The sequence below is a fragment of the Sardina pilchardus genome, chromosome 20 (genome assembly GCF_963854185.1).
Source record: "Sardina pilchardus chromosome 20, fSarPil1.1, whole genome shotgun sequence".
NCBI lineage: Eukaryota > Metazoa > Chordata > Actinopteri > Clupeiformes > Clupeidae > Sardina > Sardina pilchardus.
The window spans coordinates 9,008,250-9,028,248 of NC_085013.1; the positions used below are offsets into that span (position 1 = coordinate 9,008,250).

Below are 19,999 nucleotides of genomic sequence, written 5' to 3' on the forward strand. Positions count from 1 at the left end.
TCTACACAATATTACAAAAAAAAAGAAAGCTGTTGCAGTCTGATGCAAAATGAAGGCTTGAGAGAGCTATTCCTGACCAGTTGTATGATAACTCAATGCACAAGACTAAAGCGATACTAGACGGGCTCAAAAACTACAACTGGGCTGTCTTTAAATATTCTAAAATGCCTCAGTCAAACCCTGATCATAATCCCTTAGGATTTATTGTGCTACAGTCCAAGACCACCATCCAGCCAACCTAGGTCTAAAATGGTATGATAAAGAATGAACGGAAACAATGCAGAATAATGAATGAAGCTGGCTCTGACTCACTTCAAAAACTTTAGCACCGTTATTGTAGCAAGTTGGATTTATACTATGCCTTCATGTAGGGAGGTGGATATTTATCCATCATTTTATGCTGACATTTTTAAGGTTTTCATTAGTTTATTTTCAGTTTTAGCAGAGAAGTGACTGAGCCTGAAGAAGCATGATAAAGCAAAAGTGTAATACTGGACATACTGATTTGGGAATACATTGATAATCTTTCCTTCTAAACCAGGAAATGGTGATTACTTTCAGGGGGCTTGACTACTTGTGTAATACCTTGTCCTAACCGAACGCGATGCGAGCGAACATTAGCGATAAAATCCATTTAATTCCATTGTTTTCAATTGGAGTGTCCAGAGTGAAGCGACACGAGCAGCGCAACGTTTTTAAGAGAACTTTTGTCGGACGCCCCGTTTCTATTTTCTTTTTGTCGCTCACATTGCTCTACTATTCTGAATGAGGAATATGGAATTCCGTGACGCAACACAATGGCATATTTAACGGATTCAGTGTAGACAGACAATATTGTCAGTCGCTCGCTTGGATCTGGTTAGGACACGGTGTAAGGCACTGAACTTGTTAGTTTATTGAATCATCTAGTATGATCTGGAAAACTAGTATGGGCAATTGCAAGGCCCTGCCAGGTGGTCTTCTCTGTGTAATTATGCTCTACTTTGCACACTCTCTCCATCTTGTGGAGTGTTGTATGTAGCATATCATTTTGTTCCGTATACTGCTGCTTATGAGTTTGGCCACCAAATTTGATTAAAGCACTACTACAAGAGATAATAGGCCTATATGAAAAATACATAACTTCTGTAGGAGTTGTTGGCACAATGTAAAGCAGACCTAGTTATCATATATCGTAGACTGAAATAAAACTTCATAGACAAAGTTTTGATTGCAAAAGATTTTGTCCACATACTGCTATATTACATGATTTAGTGGCCTATAAGTAAATTTCAAGCTGGTAGGACAAGGCCCATGCTATTCTACCTTGCTAAATTGCGACCAAGCTCTGTGTGAGTGAAAAATTGTGTTTTTCTGTTCGAGTATTTGCCCTTTGTACTTTGCCCATGTCATCTTCAGAATATATTTATAACTGCTGTTTTCTTCTTCTGCGTCTCTCTGTCCTCAGGCGAAGCATTGATGATCCAGCGGGAAAGAAAGTAACCCTCCCTCCAGTGTGTTTCTCGCGGCGGTGGATGAGTCGGAGGCTACGCGTCTGAGCAGCGGGCGTTTGGCGGATCGGGCGAGTCGGGGGAGAGGCGCGACGTCATGGCGGACGTGGACCCGGACACGCTGCTGGAGTGGCTGCAGATGGGACAGGGCGACGAGCGCGACATGCAGCTCATCGCCCTCGAGCAGCTCTGCATGCTCCTGCTCATGTCCGACAACGTGGACCGCTGCTTCGAGACGTAAGTGTGGGCAGCTGTGTGTGCGGCTCAGATTTTGTCTTAAGGGTTCCTTAAATTTTTGTACAGCTGGAAAGTGCTTGAATTCCAAATTGACAGGTAGATAGATGGGTAACATTTTTTGTTGGTATTTGAAAGCAAAATGAAAATGTCATGGATATGTGCTTTCAAGTTGATTGTATTGGAAGGGACAGGGTTTTAGTTCCTGCATCTGAGGTATTTTTTCCATAGGGCTTTGGTAGTTCTTTTTAGATTGACAGAGCAGTAGAAGAAAATTCTGTGTATACTGTACACTGATGGAAGGTCGTGTTTGCACCATATAATTTGAGTCATGATTGCTCAAATCAGAAGTCATAGCAATGTCTTTCCTCATATTCAAGATTCAGAAAAGTTCTTAAGAATTCAATAAATAAAAGTGACATGGAGGCGTTCACAAGTTGAGCCGGAGACAAATGCTTGGTTTTCTGTTCTTGGTGGGTTTCCAGCCTGATGCAAAACTGTCTACAGCGCTTTCATGCCCTCTTATAATGGACTGGATCCATCCAAAACATGGGGCTCTTGTTGGCAGTGAGCATAGCGTAGACATGTGAAATCACTCAGGCAGATTGTTTTTACTTTGTTTGACTTCTGCCAGCCTCCGTTAATATTTGGCTCATTGTGTGCCTTTGACTCATTGTGTGATTTGTGTTTAAATGGTATTGCTTATACAAGGATCATGTCAGAAGTTTTGTAGAACCATTCCTCGGACAAAAAGATTATATTTGCCAAGCTAGTTACTTCAGTTAATGCCTGACTCGTTATTACTGGCAAGAATTATGGTACCACCACTCTTGGATATTTTATTTTTTAGGAAAAGACAAACCACCGATGTGCCTCAAAAATATTTTTTTCTGTAACAGATGAGAATTCTGGCTTTGTGAAACATAGCTTGAGAAATTACCAAAGAATTCTCTTTTTTACAGCTTGATATCTCTGAGGCATAGACTTCACTTTGTATTATAATCATTCTGTACAGTTTGGCATTTCCTGATGGTCATTGGGACTACATGTAATTTTTCCCCCCTTTTTTTGTATTTGTATTGTATTTTTAAAAAAAAACACAAACCGTGTAGACTAATACGCGACTTACCAGCTTACATTGCCAGAGGAAATTGATAATCTGATAATTATGTATCAGAGAGAAAGAGAGATGGATTTGCTCTCTGTAGGATTTCCTCTCCTTTAGGCTTTGCACAAAAGCATTACTCACTCCTTTGCAAAGTTAATCTCGGTATTAACTCTTCCTTATTTGGGCATAACGTTTGTGTAATTATCCCCATACATCTATGGCATAGGGGCTCCACTCTCTGCCAAGGACACTGATGGTCTACTTTGACGAACAGTTCTGACAAAAATCTTCTCCATAGTGGAATATCTAATATTCTAAAGGACTCCAGGGGAATATGTAACTAACTGTCCTATTGGTTGTGCATGAAGATACTCCTAGAGCTAATTAATTTGTCCTGGAAACCATTTTAGTCTTGGGAGGCCTATGCTGTCCCTAGAGTTTTGCGCTGCTGCAGCTTCACCCACTGCACCTGACATTTTCCCCAGCTGTTCAGTTCAGCTTTACTCTATAGGAATCGGACGCAGTGCGTTCAGATAGTGTTGAGGGTGCTTTGATAAGAAGAGGGTGCTCTGTGTTGACTTATTCTAGTCTAGTCTATGTGTGTTGCTCACCCACTTTAAGCCAGTTTGTGTGTGTGTGTGTCCTCTCCCTCTTTGCCTCTGCCACTGTGACTGATTCTCTTCCTGTCCCCATCTTTTGGACTCTTTTTGTTTTTCTTTTCTATGGTGTATTTATTCAAATCAAGTCAATTCAAAAAGATATCATTGAGCTTGTAAGAACTCTTTATCACCCAGTTTGTGATTTTAAAAGTTTTGATGATTATGGATTGGTGCCTTGTGTAGGAAAGTGCCGAGCAGTGCAAGATTACTGGTTATTTTCACACTTAAGCTGCCGCCCGACTCTCTTTTCTGCTTGTCACCCGGCAAATCCTTTGCCACCTGAATCAGCTGTATTCCAGGAAGCCAGGAGCTGATTTGCAACGTCTTGTCTTAGATAGTGCTGTGTGAGCCAACACTGATCCCCCTCCTGCTGCTGAAACTTGCATGAAAATGGGAGTCATAAATTAATCAGTGGCTTCGATTACAAGATTTGTTAAAGCATGCATTTTTAAAAATGTCATGTGTTGCACAAGTTGAGTAGAGGTCCCTTTTTTTAATTTGTAATTTGTGGATCAAACTATTGGCTGATCTATCGGAAGTAGTAGTGACTCACTGAAAAGGGCCCTTACTGCAGAGTACTGCAAAAGACAGAAGAAAACCCGAGCCAGATTCAAAGAAAGTGCTTATGTGTTTTGTGGTGTTATTGCATCGTTCACTGTGTCTCGAAAGGGAGTGTCAACATTTTTAGCTCTTCATCCAGCCAAAAGGACAAGTAGTTCTGTTGTCATTTCCATAGTGATGGTAATGGAGGGTGGTGGAACTTGGAAGTGTGTGTGATCATAGAAAATTATCATGATAGAAAGCTTATAGTTTGATGTTACACAGTTGTACACAAAATGTTACACAGTTGAATTGGAACTGTGAAATTGAACCCTGTGAATTGAGTTGTTTACCTCTGCAATTTGATCTCCTTGCTCAACTCTTCACAACGCTAAAACAAATCCACTTTCGTATGACCGCATACCCTGGCTTTGAGCGCAACATACCTTGCTAGCGCACTAATCAAGGTTCGTAGTACACCCCACTGGTCATGGCAGATCTGCTGAAAAAATCCACATCAGCTGAGACACTGAATGTTCAGGCCAAAGAAGTCCTGTGTGAATAACGTTGCCACATAGAATTGAAAGGTGGCATGTGTCCTCAGAGCTCAAGGATGGGTTGTTGTTGTTCGTTCAGCTGTTATTTTCTTCTGCCTGCAGACAGTTTCATAAGCCTTGTGTTCTCTAGTGACATGGTGTGAGATTTCTAATTAAGATTATGGTATGAGAGATGTCGTTTTTAGCTCTCTGTTGCTGCCGGCTGGTTTTGCTTACCTTGCAGATAGATTTGGCACCGTATCAACATTTCTCAATAATTGTATCCACAAATTGGGATTTTTAGACTGTTATCCTTACTTCGCATTCCCCCTTGAGATCCTTATTGTATTGAGATAATGAAAAGCTAATTTCACTGTAATCTAACAGATAACTGTTCAGTGATGGTGAGGTTTATGGTTGCATGCATGCATGGCAACATGGCAACACCTATGGGATCATGTTTGTGTAGCTGATGCTAGAGTTTGTTAAAGTTTTTTTTGTCACTATGCATTGTCCATGCCCAGGGAAGTCATCATGTCACTGGTCTCCGTTTCAGGTGTCCACCACGGACGTTCCTCCCGGCGCTGTGCAAGATCTTCCTGGACGAGAGCGCCCCGGACAACGTGCTGGAAGTGACGGCCCGCGCCATCACCTACTACCTGGACGTCTCGGCCGAGTGCACGCGGCGCATCGTGGGCGTGGACGGAGCCATCAAGGCCCTGTGCAACCGGCTGGTGGTGGTGGAGCTCAACAACCGCACCAGCCGCGACCTGGCGGAGCAGTGTGTCAAGGTGCAGGATCAAGTCCATGCTAAACTTACTGGGGGTGCCTCTCAACCCCTCTCCTCGATCCTCGATGCTCGGTCCTCCAGGCTCGTTCCCACTGATCTATAACTCACATTGGATACTAGGCTATCCCATTGTTGCCGCTCCATTATACTTTATCTAGATCAGTGGGATCGAGGAAGGAAGGGAGGATGTATAAAAAGACGAATGAGCGAATGAGACGAATGTCTTGTTTTGCCCAATGCTGTGCATGGTGGCATTAACAGTGAGCATTGTCAGTCAGGTCTATGCTTATTTTCTCACATTGAAGTTACACCACATTGTTAAATGTCAGAGATCATCACTGTGGTGACGTGTCAGCCTTTAGTGTTCTGTAATTGTACTTCAGACAAATTCATAGACTAGCTTGGGCCAGGAGGATGTCTGGGTGACCTGCTGTGTGTGTGTGTGTTTCTCTCAGGTGTTGGAGCTGATCTGTACGCGGGAGTCGGGCGCGGTGTTTGAGGCGGGCGGTCTGAACTGCGTGCTGAGCTTCATCCGGGACAGCGGTCACCTGGTGCACAAGGACACGCTGCACTCGGCCATGGCTGTGGTCTCGCGCCTCTGCAGCAAGATGGAGCCCCAGGACACCTCCCTGGAGACCTGCGTGGAGTCGCTGTCCAGCCTGCTCAAGCACGAAGACCATCAGGTGGGTCACCCTGGCCCTGCTGAACACACACACACACACACACACACACACACACACGTCAGTTGCAAATGAAACAGACCCTCTAACTCGGCGAACCTCGTGGAATTGTGATCGTATTTGGATTTGCCAAAAAAAATTGTCAAAACTTTGTTGCCTAACATTTGTCTGTATGTGCGTCTAGGCACTTAAATGTGTGATCAGACTGTTCTCTGTACACAGCTCCAATTCTGCCCTTCAGTAAAATACCTCAGTTCTATCAGATAAAAAAGTACCTCAGTTCTATTAAATTAGGTCAAAGCATGTTTAAACCCCTTTGTAAGTGGAGTGCCCAAAGACATTTTGTCTAACTGCTACACATTTTCAACACGTGTTCACTGGGTCTTTTAGATAACACACACACGCCCATAATTATGGGCATGAAAGCCTGTGCATGCTCATGCAAAAAAACCTGATGTAACGTTTAAAAGCATGCATGTTATAGATCATGTTGCTCAACAGTTCTTTTGTGTAACTAAGATAAACTTGCCAACAGACTCCAATGCTCCCAAGATCAACTTGCAAATGTGCCTGTTGAATGAAGGACTGTGTGCCTAAAAATAGGCTTCCCTGTTAGCTTGGTTGGCTTTAACACCTGCTGTAACAAGCAAAACAGCCTTGTATGAGCAAATACAAGAGTTATCTTTTCCTGTGGTCCCCCAAATGAACTGTTGGGGGAACAGTTTTTACCCTTTACTAGCAGATAGAAGGAAAATAAATCCTTACACGCTGCCGAATGATAAGAATTAAGAATTAGGTCAAACAAATGTTTGGCAATCATTTGAATGCCAACTTGCCCCTGGCGTAATGGTAGAAGAAAAGCCTCTTCTTGCTTGACTGAATTTTTGCTCATCATAGTGTATAGCCCTGAAGGCTTCAAAGGTTTGAGACTAATCCTCTGTTTGTGTGTCTGTGTGTGTGTGTGTGGCTGCGCCCTGCCCCTCTCTCAGGTGTCTGACGGAGCGCTGCGCTGCTTCGCGTCGCTGGCGGACCGCTTCACGCGTCGCGGCGTGGACCCGGCGCCGCTGGCCACGCACGGCCTGACCGAGGAGCTGCTGTCGCGCATGGCGGCCGCTGGCGGCGTGGCCACCGGCCCGTCGTCCGCCTGCAAACCCAGCCGCACCTCCACCGGGCCCACGCCGTCGGTCGCCGACTCCAAACTCAGCAACCAGGTGTCCACCATCGTCAGCCTCCTGTCCACGCTGTGTCGCGGCTCCCCACTCGTCACTCATGTAAGGAACCTCCCCACACGCACACACACTGCTGTCACTCACCTCCGAGCCACTTCTGACCGGAGTTAGTTCATCAGTTAGCCATCAGTCATTTTTTTTATTTGTGAGGTTAAGAAAGCTTAGTTTGTCATTGTTTATGTTAAGACAACAGAATCTTTATAGACCTCTTGTGTAGCATTTGTCCCGCCTTATTTGTATTATCAGAAATGATTCGCTTAGAAAAACTGCCCAGCAGTAAACTGTGTGTCATGTTGTGTGTCATGTTGTGTGTCATGTTGTGTGTCATGTTGTGTGTCATGTTGTGTGTCATGTTGTGTGTGTGTGTGTGTCTATTATCCATATAGACCTTAGGAAGTAATTTTGAACCTCATAAGCCCCTCATCTCTCTCTTCTGTTTCCTCGCCTTCGGTGTCACTTTTTCTTGCTGCTTATTCCTCTCTCTCTCTCTCTCTCTCTCTCTCTCTCTCTCTCTCTCTCTCTCTCTCTCTCTCTCTCCCTGTCTCCCTCCAGGACTTGCTGCGCTCCGAGCTGCCCGACTCCATGGAGAGCGCGCTGCAGGGGGACGAGCGCTGCGTGCTGGACACCATGCGGCTGGTGGACCTGCTGCTGGTGCTGCTGTTCGAGGGACGCAAGGCGCTGCCCAAGTCCACGGCCGGCTCCAGCGGACGCATCCCCGGCCTGCGGCGCCTGGACAGCTCCGGGGAGCGCTCGCACCGACAGCTCATCGACTGTATCCGCAGCAAAGACACGGACGCGCTCATAGACGCCATAGACACGGGAGGTAGGTGGAAGCCAAGGACCCTCGTGCGTCTCTCTGTGTTTGTTACAGAGGAGCTACACCAGACGCGTAACTGAACCGTTCTGTTGCGTTGCATCTGCTGCAATAATTAGCTTCCACTATAATCTATGGAAGTAGCCACACCAGACGTGATGGCGGCACGTACATTCGGAAAAAAAATAGGCCACTCTTCCAAAATGGATTTTACGCGCCTGGTGTAGCTGTTAGCAGGGTGGGAATTATACCAAGGCCATGAGGCCATGGCCGCCGTTGCCCTACACTTTGGCCTTGATGCCCTGTGAAAAAAAACCCATCATAAGGCCACAGTGGCCTTTATGCCCCTGACTTAGGGTTGCCAACCATTCAGTATAATACGGAATCGTCCCGTATTTGACACGTAAAAGTCTTGTTCTGTACTGAACTGATACGGAACGCTCTTTGCTCTTTTAGTGAAATTAGGTCCGGTGCTTCACCTGATAATTTGCTGCGCAATTGATCATGCAATCGCGAACCGACGGAAAAAGAAAGCAAACGCAACCAAAGTCTGCCATGATTGGGCCTCAACTGAAAGAAGTTTGAGGCTGTGTTAGTGTTTCTCAAAGCCTACAGCAGCTAGCGGGTCTATGTATTTGTGTCGAGATAACCCTGAAATGTAAAACCATCGAATTTTACTCAGTGGCCTTTGTGCCCTATCATGTGGCCTTGGTGCCCCTAAAAAAAAAAAGAAGGTGAAGGCCAAATGGCCTTGCCCCTAAAATGACGAAATTCCCACCCTGGCTGTTAGTGTCTGTCTCTGTATGTATCTGTCTGCGTGTATCTGTGTTTGTCCGTGCCTTTAAAAAGAGAATCAAGGAGATCTTTCTGTTCTTGAAGAGATATTGGTCCTGATGGAGCACATGTTCTTTTTTCCCCAGCTTTTGAAGTGAATTTCATGGATGACGTTGGACAGACTCTACTGAACTGGGCCTCAGCATTCGGTACACAGGAGATGGTAAGCTCTCTGTTCCAGAACTCTCCAGTAATAAGTCACTGTTTGTCATTCAGCGTGTTAATGTTTATCTGTTTTATTTGTTCGCTCGTCATACCTTTTTGTCGCTTGTTCATAGTACTGAGTCTTCATTTGTTGTGGTCACGATGCAGCCACACAGCCAGTACTAGGTCTTCTCTTCCCAATACAAAGGCCTATTATAGAGCGAAGGGAGCACTCGCTGTCCCTGCCATTGTGTGTGAATAATCCAGAGAAGGGTGCAAACCTGTGGCGTCTTGTTGTGCTGCTGGCGTCGCCATGACAACAAATGACTCAGAAAGAGCAGAGCCACATGATCACAACCTGTTCCACTGACCTGCTTGTCTGGCAGGTCGGCCTACTTTAGCTGATGGGTTGTATTTTCATGAAAACGGGCTGAGCTGTGTGTGTGTGTGTGTGTGTGTGTGTGTGTGTGTGTGTGTGTGTGTGTGTGTGTGTGTGTGTGTGTGTGTGTGTGTGTGTCCTGCCCTGTAGGTGGAGTTTCTCTGTGAGAGAGGTGCTGATGTCAACAGGGGTCAGAGGTCATCCTCCCTCCACTACGCTGCCTGTTTCGGCCGACCTCAAGTTGCCAAGGTAACAGCCATTCCTTTCACTGCAGAAGTTATGAAAGCGGATAGATACCTTACTTTTAATTGCTCTTTAATACAGTATGTTTGTGTTTTTGTGCGTAGTTTACGTTGGTTAAAACTGTCCATGTCTGTTGTGTAGACTTTATTACGCCACGGAGCGAATCCTGACCTGAGAGACGAGGATGGGAAGACCCCTCTGGACAAAGCCAGGGAGAGAGGTCACAGCGAGGTGGTGGCCATCCTCCAGTCACCAGGTGAGCTCACCTGTTCTCACCTCAGAACATTACACACTCCTGTCTCAGGAACACCTCAGACTTTAATTAACATTCCCTGTGAATGATTGAGGTTATAGTTGATAACCGTGATTTAACAGATGGGTGTTCGCGTTAGTCCACCAACCTCACACATGTCCCCGAGTTCTCCCTACCACAATTTTCCGTTCCCCTCTGAAAAGTGGAGAGATTAGCGATCTATCATATTACGCGCCAACACGAGCAGTCATAACTGGAGTCCTGCGTTTCCCTTTCAGGGGACTGGATGTGTCCTGTGAACAAAGGAGACGAGAAGAAGAAGAAAGATGTGAACAAGGAGGAGGAGGAGGGCAGTGAACCCAAAGGAGATCCTGAGATGGCCCCCATCTACCTGAAGAGGCTGCTTCCTGTTTTTGCACAAACCTTTCAGCAAACCATGCTGCCTTCAATTAGGTAGAAACTGGATTATAGCTCTAACGTTCAGCTACTTTATTGTCTTAATGTTACTGGTCTTGCTGGTCTGAGCTGTCTTGATGGTAGACTGAGCAATACCTATTTCAGGGCTGTCAGAGAATCTTCCCCCAGTGTATTGCTCAGACATAAAAAGACTAATGGGGTAATTTTGACATTGATATAAAATGTCAAAGTGTGTGAAACGATAATGTTCCAAAGGTGGGGAGTGCTCATGTAGATCTATTGTAAATGTTTCTGCACAAATTCACCTTCCCCAATGTTCCAAAACTGAATGAGGTATTATTGCATAAAGATAGATAAATAAATAAATAAAACATTGCTCCACGAGACACCCACACATACTTCTTTATACAGCTTCATAGGAAGCATAAATAGCACCAATTAGAGCTGTTGACCTTTGTTACTGTGGTGGATAGGCATCCGTGCACCAGCAGCGCTCTTTGTCTGTGTGTGTGTCTGTGTGTCTGTGTCTCTCTTCACTGTGAATGTAATTGTATGCCGTCGTCGTCCCACAGGAAAGCCAGCTTAGCCCTGATCAGAAAAATGGTGCACTACAGCTCCGAGGCGCTGCTCAAGGAGGTGTGTGACTCGGACGCCGGGCACAACCTGCCCACGGTGCTGGTGGAGATCACCGCCACCGTCCTGGATCAAGAGGTCAGTAATCAGCTTTGACCCGTCCTCAGAAACCCTGCCCCCTGACACTGATTCCCACACACATCCACTGTGGTGGTTACTGCATGAGTCCAGACCTGCGTTTGGAACATTGGACTCATTTTGCTACATACTGAAATATGTAAGGGATAATGTATAGAACGCCGGTCATTATCGGAAAATAATTCCCGACAGGATGAACAGAACCCCGACTCGCAGCGGAGGGGTTTTGCTTCGTCCTGAAGGGAATTATAATGTTCTATACATTATCCCGCTTATTATACGGCTACTTGCCAAAACGAGAAATGAAACTTAACTCAATGTGCCTTTAGCAATGACTTGGCTACTGTTTGGTGGCTTCCGCTAACTTCTAGCAAAATAAATAGTTCGCCACAGTTGACAGTTGTTAGGTGTTGCCTGGCAACATACTTGGTAACTTTCAATGAAATTCCATTGCAACCAGCGAACGGCATTGCTGCGGATTGATATGAAAGACGTGAATTAGAAGCACAAAACCCGTTGCCATTGACAGCGGTCATTATATACTTTCACCGGTGATTATATATATTATTCACCGGTAGAACGTTGGAGAGGCCCATTCAAAGTGAATGGGAGCTCTCTCAACATTCTAGAGAGCCGTATAATAAAGTTCTGTTCTTGAACTGTGAGTGAGTGAGTGGATGTTCCCGACGTAGGCCATGTTCTCTCATCTTTATTTATTTATCATTATTGTTCATTTTCAGTTCAAGTAGAGTTTGAAGTGTATCTTTCTCTCACCCTCTCCTCCTCTTCCTCCACCTTCATCGCCTCACGCCCACACAGGATGACGACGACGGACACCTACTGGCGCTGCAGATCATCAGAGATCTCGTCGACAAAGGAGGGGACGTGTTCCTGGATCAGCTTGCACGGCTGGGGGTCATCAACAAGGTGTCCACTCTGGCCGGCCCTACCTCTGATGACGAGAACGAGGAGGAGTCCAAACCTGAGAAGGTAGGCGAGGCAACAGAGCCGTGCATAGGGGAGGGTTGACTTAAGTGTCTCACCCTCCTCAGATAAGTTTAGATGCTCTTCCTTAAACATATTTTCTAGCACAGTGGTCTCCAACAGGTAGCTCACAAGCTACCACTAGCTCCCCACCCGAGGAAGCTGTTCATAGATCTGATAACCCAGTCACTTGGGAAACATGTTGACAATCCTATGAAAGCAAATTCACAGTCTACAAAGACTGCAAATGAAGGTAAATGAGTTGAATAGGAACCTTTTGAAAAGCATACAAATCTTGTTCAGCAGTTTTGGGTGGAGATCAGCTATGTGAATACATGGCATGCTACTACTGACATAAAAGCTGTCGGCCATGTCCATTTTTGTCAAAGTAGCTCTTGGAGGAAAAAAGGTTTTGAGACCCATGTTCTAGCACATAGACCCCTGAAGGTTCTACAAAAAGCTGCCATCTTTGCCCATGTAAGCAGATCTGGGTACCATCTTTGCCTATATAAGGTGATCCGGATCTCCATATATGGGCAAAGATGGCAGCTTTGAAGTCCCCCTACAAAATGGACCCAGAGGACTATTGGCTAGTCCTCCAATGTGTTGTACATTCCATTATGGGCTGTGGCAGATAGGCCTGCCTTGTTTGTGTTAGATAATGGCTCCTCAATGGAGACATATTTGTGCTACCCTTTGAAATAACCCCTCTGTTTAACTGACCTCAACTGTGTGTCTGCCAGTAGCATCAGGTTTCCATAAAACTGTGAATTTTGTCTTTGTGTCTAAGTGCTCATCGCTCTCCTTTCTGCTCAAGGAGGATGAGCCACAGGAAGATGCCAAAGAGATCCAGCAGGGCAAGCCGTACCACTGGCGCGACTGGTCCATCATCCGCGGCCGCGACTGCCTCTACATCTGGAGCGACGCGGCGGCGCTCGAGCTCTCCAACGGCAGCAACGGCTGGTTCCGCTTCATCCTGGACGGCAAGCTGGCCACCATGTACTCCAGCGGCAGCCCCGAGGGGGGCTCTGACAGCTCAGGTAGATAACAAGACAGACGTACTGTACACACACATGCATAAACGTATATGGACACAGGAACTCACATGTATCACTTGGTGATGGGCACCAGAAATGACTGTCCCCAGGTAGGCCCTGGTTGGAACAGAGGAATCATTAATGACTAGACCCCCATCCACTGACTTCTGTTTAGAAGTATACAATAATAAGTTATATCGTAGTTGACACCGCTACACCTTTCTTACAAGAATCCCTCTTCATCTCCTGTGTTAATTATTGCTGTGGATGGTAGTGTCCAGTGTCTGTAACAAGGTGTTTTGAACTCTCTCCCGTGTTTCTTTTCTGGGACCCTCAGAGAGCCGTAGCGAGTTCCTGGAGAAGCTCCAGCGTGCCCGCAGCCAGGTGAAGCCTGTGACGGCCAGCCAGCCCATCCTCTCGGCCGTGGGCCCCACCAAGCTCACGGTGGGCAACTGGTCACTGACCTGCCTGAAGGAGGGCGAGATCGCCATCCACAACTCGGACGGCCAGCAGGCCACCATCCTCAAGGAGGACCTGCCCGGCTTCGTGTTCGAGTCCAATCGCGGCACCAAACACTCTTTCACCGCCGAGACCTCCTTGGGTAAGTCTGAAGGTACATCAATGTCTTTGTTAGTGTGTGTGTCAATCAGAATTGTCTTTTATTGGCCAAGTATGTTGGCACACACACAGTGAATTTGGTTCTCGTCCTTGAATGTTCCTCTAGTAGTTTTTACAGAATAAACATTTTTATTAGCGTTGGTTTGATTTCTCATTCCCAATCTGGTGTACGCGTGTGTGTGTGTGTGTGTGTGTGGGATCTGCAGGTTCTGAATTTGTGACTGGCTGGACAGGGAAGCGCGGCAGGAAGCTGAAGTCCAAGCTGGAGAAGACCAAGCAGAAGGTGAAGACCATGGCCAGGGACCTGTACGACGACCACTTCAAGGCGGTGGAGAGCATGCCCAGAGGGGTGGTGGTCACCCTGAGGAACATCGCCACCCAGCTGGAGTCGGCCTGGGAGCTACACACACACAGACAGGTAAGGAACACACACACACACACACACACTACAGGACTGAGGAATAAACATGTCCTAATTCGCACCGATTGTTGTGGAACATAGATCTACACATGACAAACGGAAAAGTTGAGTTAACACTCAGATTGATGAACAGTATATGCACTCACACCCACAGCGAAGACACTGAGATGTCAGGAATAAGTATAAAAATGGATCGGTGAGGAACAGTCATAAAAAAAAAAGAAAGACTGCAGAGCGACTCATTTGTTGTCTCCCACACACTTGAGTGAAAAAGTCCATCTATATTAGTTTGGGGAGTACTGCGCTCCAGTGCAGTTTCTGCCTGCTCACGTTTTTTCCTGCTCTTCTGTCTGCCCACCCCGACGGCCCGCAGTGCATCGAGGGAGAGAACACGTGGAGGGATCTGATGAAGACGGCGCTGGAGAACCTGATTGTGGTCCTGAAGGACGAGAACACCATCTCCCCCTACGAGATGTGCAGCAGCGGCCTCGTGCAGGCCCTCCTTACTGTCCTTAATAATGTACGTTTTGTGTGTGTCACAAGCCAGTGTTTGGGTTATGTCATTTGTTGTTGCTGTCTATAGATAGAGTAGGACACGTAATCATTACTGGCCCCCCACATGGTAATCGCTGAGCTGATAAGTAATCAGTAGTTTCCACTTGTTTGTGTGTGTTTGATAAGGCTATGCTGTCCTACTGATAGACTCCAATATTGTCCTATATCCCGTCATGGTGATTTGTGACCTATATTTAGTTCTGATGGTGGTTACTGAACACTACAGTATTGCACCAAACTAATCCTAGTAAAGCCATGAATGTAAATATATGGAGGCCATGGTTAAAGCTGCTATTTTATTTTCTTCCCCATTTTTTCTTTGCAGAATGTGGAACTTGACATGAAGCATGATTGTAAGCCATTGATGGAGAGGATAAATGTATTTAAGACTGCGTTCAGTGAAAATGAGGATCATGAAAGGTCAGTCACTCAAAATGATAATGTTGATGCCAATTATAAAAGCATCAGTCCACATGAACAGATTTTAGCACCACTGTTCTTCAAATTCAGTCTCTACCTCAGCAGCCGACCCGCAATTGCCTTAATCCGGAAGCTGATTGCAGTTCTGGAGTCCATAGAACGGCTACCTCTGCACCTGTACGACACGCCGGGCTCCACCTATAACTTACAGGTGAGTTTCAGCTCCAGTCCACCTGTCTCACTGAATCACTGAGTCACAGATTTGTTTGTGTTTGTATTATGAAAGCCTAGAAAGCCTACTGGGTAAAGCACTTGAAGAAAAGTGTTTTTGTTGCGTAAATCTATCCTAAATATGAAGTCTGTGTGTGTGTGTCAGATCCTGACCCGGCGGCTGCGTTTCCGTCTGGAGCGGGCCCCAGGGGAGACGGCCCTGATTGACCGCACCGGCCGCATGCTGAAAATGGAGCCGCTGGCCACCGTGGAGTCCCTGGAGCAGTATCTGCTCAAGATGGTCAGAGCATCTATCCATGACTCTCGCTCTCACACTCATTCTCTCTCTCTCTCGCTCTTTCTTTCTCTCATTCTCCCGCGCTCTTTCTCTCTCTCCGCCTCCACTGATTTATTGGCATCTGTCAAGTTGTTTCAGTTCTTGTCCAAACGTGTAACAAGTGTCACAGTGAGCAGTTTTCTCACTTCAGCTTCCATACTCCTTCTGTTGTGCCTTCTGCATTCTGAACGCCTGAACGCCTACTAGGAGCAACCCTATATGTTACTAGGGCTACCCATGGAACATATTTGCATAAATTAAACAAACCTCCATATAAATTGCTTTTGCCATCATAAACTTTACTGAAATATAGACATATTGTATATCTCTGTAAAGATGAGAACTATCAATTTATTAGGGTAAGTTTATTTATGTAATTAATTGAATGTCATTTAGCTCATTTTGAGGTATATAAATTGGTCGTCAAATCACGTCATTGTGGAAATCCTGGAGGTGTAAAAATGTGTCCTTATGAGTACAGGGGGTGTTGTCAGAAGTCGTCTTTATGGGGAAAAGAGTTGTCGGAGTCTCTCTTGGTGGTCCCGCTGGCTTAACCCTTTTTTTTTCTTTTGCTGCTCAGGTGGCGAAGCAGTGGTACGACTTTGACCGTTCCTCCTTCATCTTTGTGCGGAAGCTGCGTGAAGGCCAGAACTTCACCTTCAGACACCAGCACGATTTTGACGAGAACGGCATCGTCTACTGGATCGGCACCAATGCCAAGTAAGGCTCAGAGAGAAGGGTCCGATGTGTCTCACAGTCTTCTGGGCAGAAATCAGAATTCTGTGTACAAAAACAAACTAAGAATAAAATGAATCGGGCAATATGCCACCAAAGGCTTAATAAATCTGATCAGCTTTGAGGTGTATTTGTAATGAGTTATATTTTTATTTCAGCATTGTTATTACTGATTTTGTAGCATGCTTGCTGAAATATGAACCCATGAACCTTTAATTGAAAGCTTTAATTCAGTTTCTTTTATGGAAGAAAACCCGGTCCAGTTGTCTTTCTCTGAGGGCTTGTGGGAGTAATGGGTTTGATCTGCTGTGGTTCCCGCAGGACGGCCTATGAGTGGGTGAACCCTGCTGCGTACGGCCTGGTGGTGGTGACCTCGTCGGAGGGCCGGAACCTTCCGTACGGGCGGCTGGAAGACATCCTGAGCCGCGACAGCTCGGCGCTGAACTGCCACACCAACGACGACAAGAATGCCTGGTTCGCCGTGGACCTGGGCCTGTGGGTCATCCCCTCGGCCTACACGCTCCGGCACGCCCGCGGCTACGGCCGCTCCGCCCTGCGCAACTGGATGTTCCAGGTGTCCAAGGACGGACAGAACTGGACGACCCTCTACACACACGTGGACGACTGCAGCCTCAACGAGCCTGGGTAGGATTGCTTAACATCAAACTTTTTTTTTTCTTCATAATCATTAAGAATTTGCCTGAGATTCTAGGCTATTAAAATCACATTTCATGATATTGCTTCTAAAGCTGACAGACAGGAGGTTGCAATGCTTGAGCTATGGACTCACAAATAGCTTTTTTTAAGAGTCATTAGTTATAGGGGTCATTAGTAATAAGCTTGATCATTGAATAAAATAATTAAGACTAGTAGATGGAAAAGAAAAAGACCCTAACACGGCCTAGACTGCAGCAGATGATGCCTGTAGACTACTGTCCTGTCTGACCTGAACTGGGCTCTGTCCCCCCCCCCCCCCTCCTCCTGCAGCTCCACGGCCACCTGGCCCCTGGACCCGTCTAAGGAGGAGAAGCAGGGCTGGAGGCACATCCGCATCAAGCAGATGGGCAAGAACGCCAGCGGCCAGACTCACTACCTCTCCCTGTCTGGCCTCGAGCTCTACGGCACCGTCAGCGGCGTCTGTGAGGACCAGTTAGGTAAGGACCTCCGGCGCACCCACGCTATGCTACTCACGCTGCTGATCTGTTGACGCTGGCCCACTTCTGCATCACTGGGATTTGAAGTTATTTGAAATCTGAAGTTTTACAGTGTTATTGTTTTTTTTTTTTTTATGTTCCTCAGAGTTTATGTTTCTGCTCAACCCATGGTTAAAATGTATAGCATATGTACATACTGTATGTGCAGACATGTATTGTGTGTGTGTGATTTATTAGATGATAATTGATTCACTTCTGGGTTGAATAAAGTGAAATCCAGAGTTTCCATCGCGGTGTCTAAATGCGTGTGCTGTTCTCAGGTAAAGCTGTGAAGGAGGCGGAGGCCAACCTGCGCAGGCAGCGGCGCCTCTTCCGCTCGCAGGTCATGAAGTACATCGTGCCCGGGGCCCGCGTGGTGCGCGGCATCGACTGGAAGTGGCGCGATCAGGACGGCAATCCCCCAGGAGAGGGCACTGTTACAGGCGAGGCGCACAATGGTGAGCAGTGGTCTTTGTGTGAGTGTGTGTGTGTGAGAGAGACAGAGAGAAAGAGTGTGTGTGTGTGTGTGTGTGTGTGTGTGTGGAGCTGACAGCTCGTAATGATGTAGGTAGAATGCATTAATCTCACTTACCAAATCAGCAAGGTTTGAGTGTACTAGATGTGTGGTGTATAGACTGTATAATTTGTATGGTTGTGTTTGTTTTGTTTTATTTTTAGACTGGGGTGGGTGGGATTCTCCATCTTAGTGGTTGGAGTGGGAGGGACAGTCACAGCACCACTCGCTGTATAGAGGAGAAACCATGTAGCAGGCCACTTTGAAAAGGTTTAACATGAGTCTGAAAACGCATTCGGCTAAATGGAGTCTCTGGTACAGAAAAGACAAAAACAAATTGTGAACATCAAGTGCATTTATGTGTTTGGCGGAGCCTTCACACAATCCTAGAAGAGATGGTCAGTTTCCTCCTACCTCTGCTAGAATTTGGCTTTAGTGTCCCCACCAGTGGACTTTCTGGGGAATGGACACCCAAAAAGAGGGTTCAAATGAAGATGCTAGTTAAAGTTCACTGGAGTGAATGAGTTACATGCCGTATTTCAGAAGTGAGATGGATAAAATACCCGCTACATTCGAAAGCTGCCATGCAATAACCACAGACTAGGATTATTCACCCTAAATACTGTGACTGGTGAAACCAATTAATCATTAACATAGCAATGAAATATCTCCCATACATCACTTACCAGGGTTCCCATGGGTCATGGAATTTCTGGAATGTCTTTGAAATTTGATAAAGTCTGTTCCAGACATGGAAGGTCAAGGAATTTCGTTGTTACAGTTCAAAATTTACTTGTGAAAGATACATTAATACAAATGTATTTCCACACAGAACTGGTGGATCTGGTTATTAGCGTTACTGCTTGCTTGAGTGGTCATGGTTAGCCCAACTTTATTTATTAATTATCCATTTATTAATCTCCTGATCTTGAAAAAACAAAAACAAACAAAAAAAGTAAAAAAACATAAGATTCTTGAATGTTCTGTTTCTTCTCTTGAAATCTTCGGTCAGTATATTGTACCATTCATTGTTAAGTAGGTCATTGAAATTTATCAGGGAAAAGTCATGCAATTTTACAATTGATCTAGAGTGGGAACCCTGGCTTACAAATCAAATCCCAGTTGACCGATTATGCTGGGGGAAAATGTTAGTGTTATCATTGACATGTATATCAATATATGTAAGGTCTAGGTAAAACAGGGGTTGTTACCTCAAGGGATATCACAAATGGAACTCTGAAAGAACAAGTGGGATTGGGATGGGCCGGCCAACGGACTGTTGCTCGCTCACTCGCTGTAGGCCTTAAGAAAGGTACATGAATCCAGCACCCGGTGTACTCTGTGACGGCATCCTGTGCTTCTTCTGTATCCCTGTCCTCCTCCTTTGGGCTTGCTGGGTGTGGGGAGGGTTCAGACTGCGGTGCCCCCTACCTGCTGAAATCCCTCATCGCCGCTGTCTTTCATTTGAGGAAAATTAACTCATTTGAACCTATTTCTATTTCTATATACACACACAATTTTCAATTTGTCACTTCCATACTTTGATTTCTGTTATTAGTTTTCTATTTTGACGTGCAACCCTCCCCCCTCTCCCACTGTCTAACAGGTAACTTTGTTTTTGTCATACTTGTGTCCAAAGCGTTTCTCTCTCTTAATTGCTGTTTCAATCTTTTGGGCAGCCATAGTTTTCAATGTGTAAACAAACAAAAAAAGCAATATCAATAGTTCGTCTTTAAAAGCAACTGTCTCCATCAATCAGCTAAGTGCATGTTGATGTCACAATTTGCAAGCACTGAATGGACTCCACTGCAAGTGTATTTTTACATTTGGACTCAAAATTCCTTTCAGTTCCTTTTTCTCAAGTGGCTTTTAGCTTGGCATTTTTGCAAATTTCTTATCCTTGGCTTTCGTTTT

General features: G+C 45.7%; 1 protein-coding gene across 11 annotated transcripts in view; it reads left to right on the forward strand.

Moving 5' to 3' along the window:
* hectd1 (HECT domain containing 1) overlaps positions 1 to 19,999 on the forward strand; it is a 38,854-nt gene that overhangs the window by 4,243 nt on the left and 14,612 nt on the right. For 4 of the 11 annotated variants that reach the window (XM_062522296.1, XM_062522307.1, XM_062522297.1 and 1 more), the window contains exons 2-23: positions 1,448 to 1,727; positions 5,124 to 5,358; positions 5,813 to 6,040; positions 7,027 to 7,308; positions 7,819 to 8,089; positions 9,001 to 9,077; positions 9,588 to 9,686; positions 9,822 to 9,936; positions 10,212 to 10,386; positions 10,923 to 11,061; positions 11,881 to 12,051; positions 12,836 to 13,085; positions 13,420 to 13,695; positions 13,907 to 14,118; positions 14,495 to 14,641; positions 15,002 to 15,096; positions 15,187 to 15,307; positions 15,473 to 15,607; positions 16,224 to 16,363; positions 16,700 to 17,023; positions 17,366 to 17,532; positions 17,853 to 18,029. In XM_062522296.1, the coding sequence (XP_062378280.1) occupies positions 1,588 to 1,727; positions 5,124 to 5,358; positions 5,813 to 6,040; positions 7,027 to 7,308; positions 7,819 to 8,089; positions 9,001 to 9,077; positions 9,588 to 9,686; positions 9,822 to 9,936; positions 10,212 to 10,386; positions 10,923 to 11,061; positions 11,881 to 12,051; positions 12,836 to 13,085; positions 13,420 to 13,695; positions 13,907 to 14,118; positions 14,495 to 14,641; positions 15,002 to 15,096; positions 15,187 to 15,307; positions 15,473 to 15,607; positions 16,224 to 16,363; positions 16,700 to 17,023; positions 17,366 to 17,532; positions 17,853 to 18,029 (3,976 nt within the window). In that variant the 5' untranslated portion in view covers positions 1,448 to 1,587. The remainder of the gene's footprint in view (positions 1 to 1,447; positions 1,728 to 5,123; positions 5,359 to 5,812; positions 6,041 to 7,026; positions 7,309 to 7,818; positions 8,090 to 9,000; positions 9,078 to 9,587; positions 9,687 to 9,821; positions 9,937 to 10,211; positions 10,387 to 10,922; positions 11,062 to 11,880; positions 12,052 to 12,835; positions 13,086 to 13,419; positions 13,696 to 13,906; positions 14,119 to 14,494; positions 14,642 to 15,001; positions 15,097 to 15,186; positions 15,308 to 15,472; positions 15,608 to 16,223; positions 16,364 to 16,699; positions 17,024 to 17,365; positions 17,533 to 17,852; positions 18,030 to 19,999) is intronic. The other 7 variants (XM_062522305.1, XM_062522308.1, XM_062522298.1 and 4 more) reach the window with 6 other exon arrangements.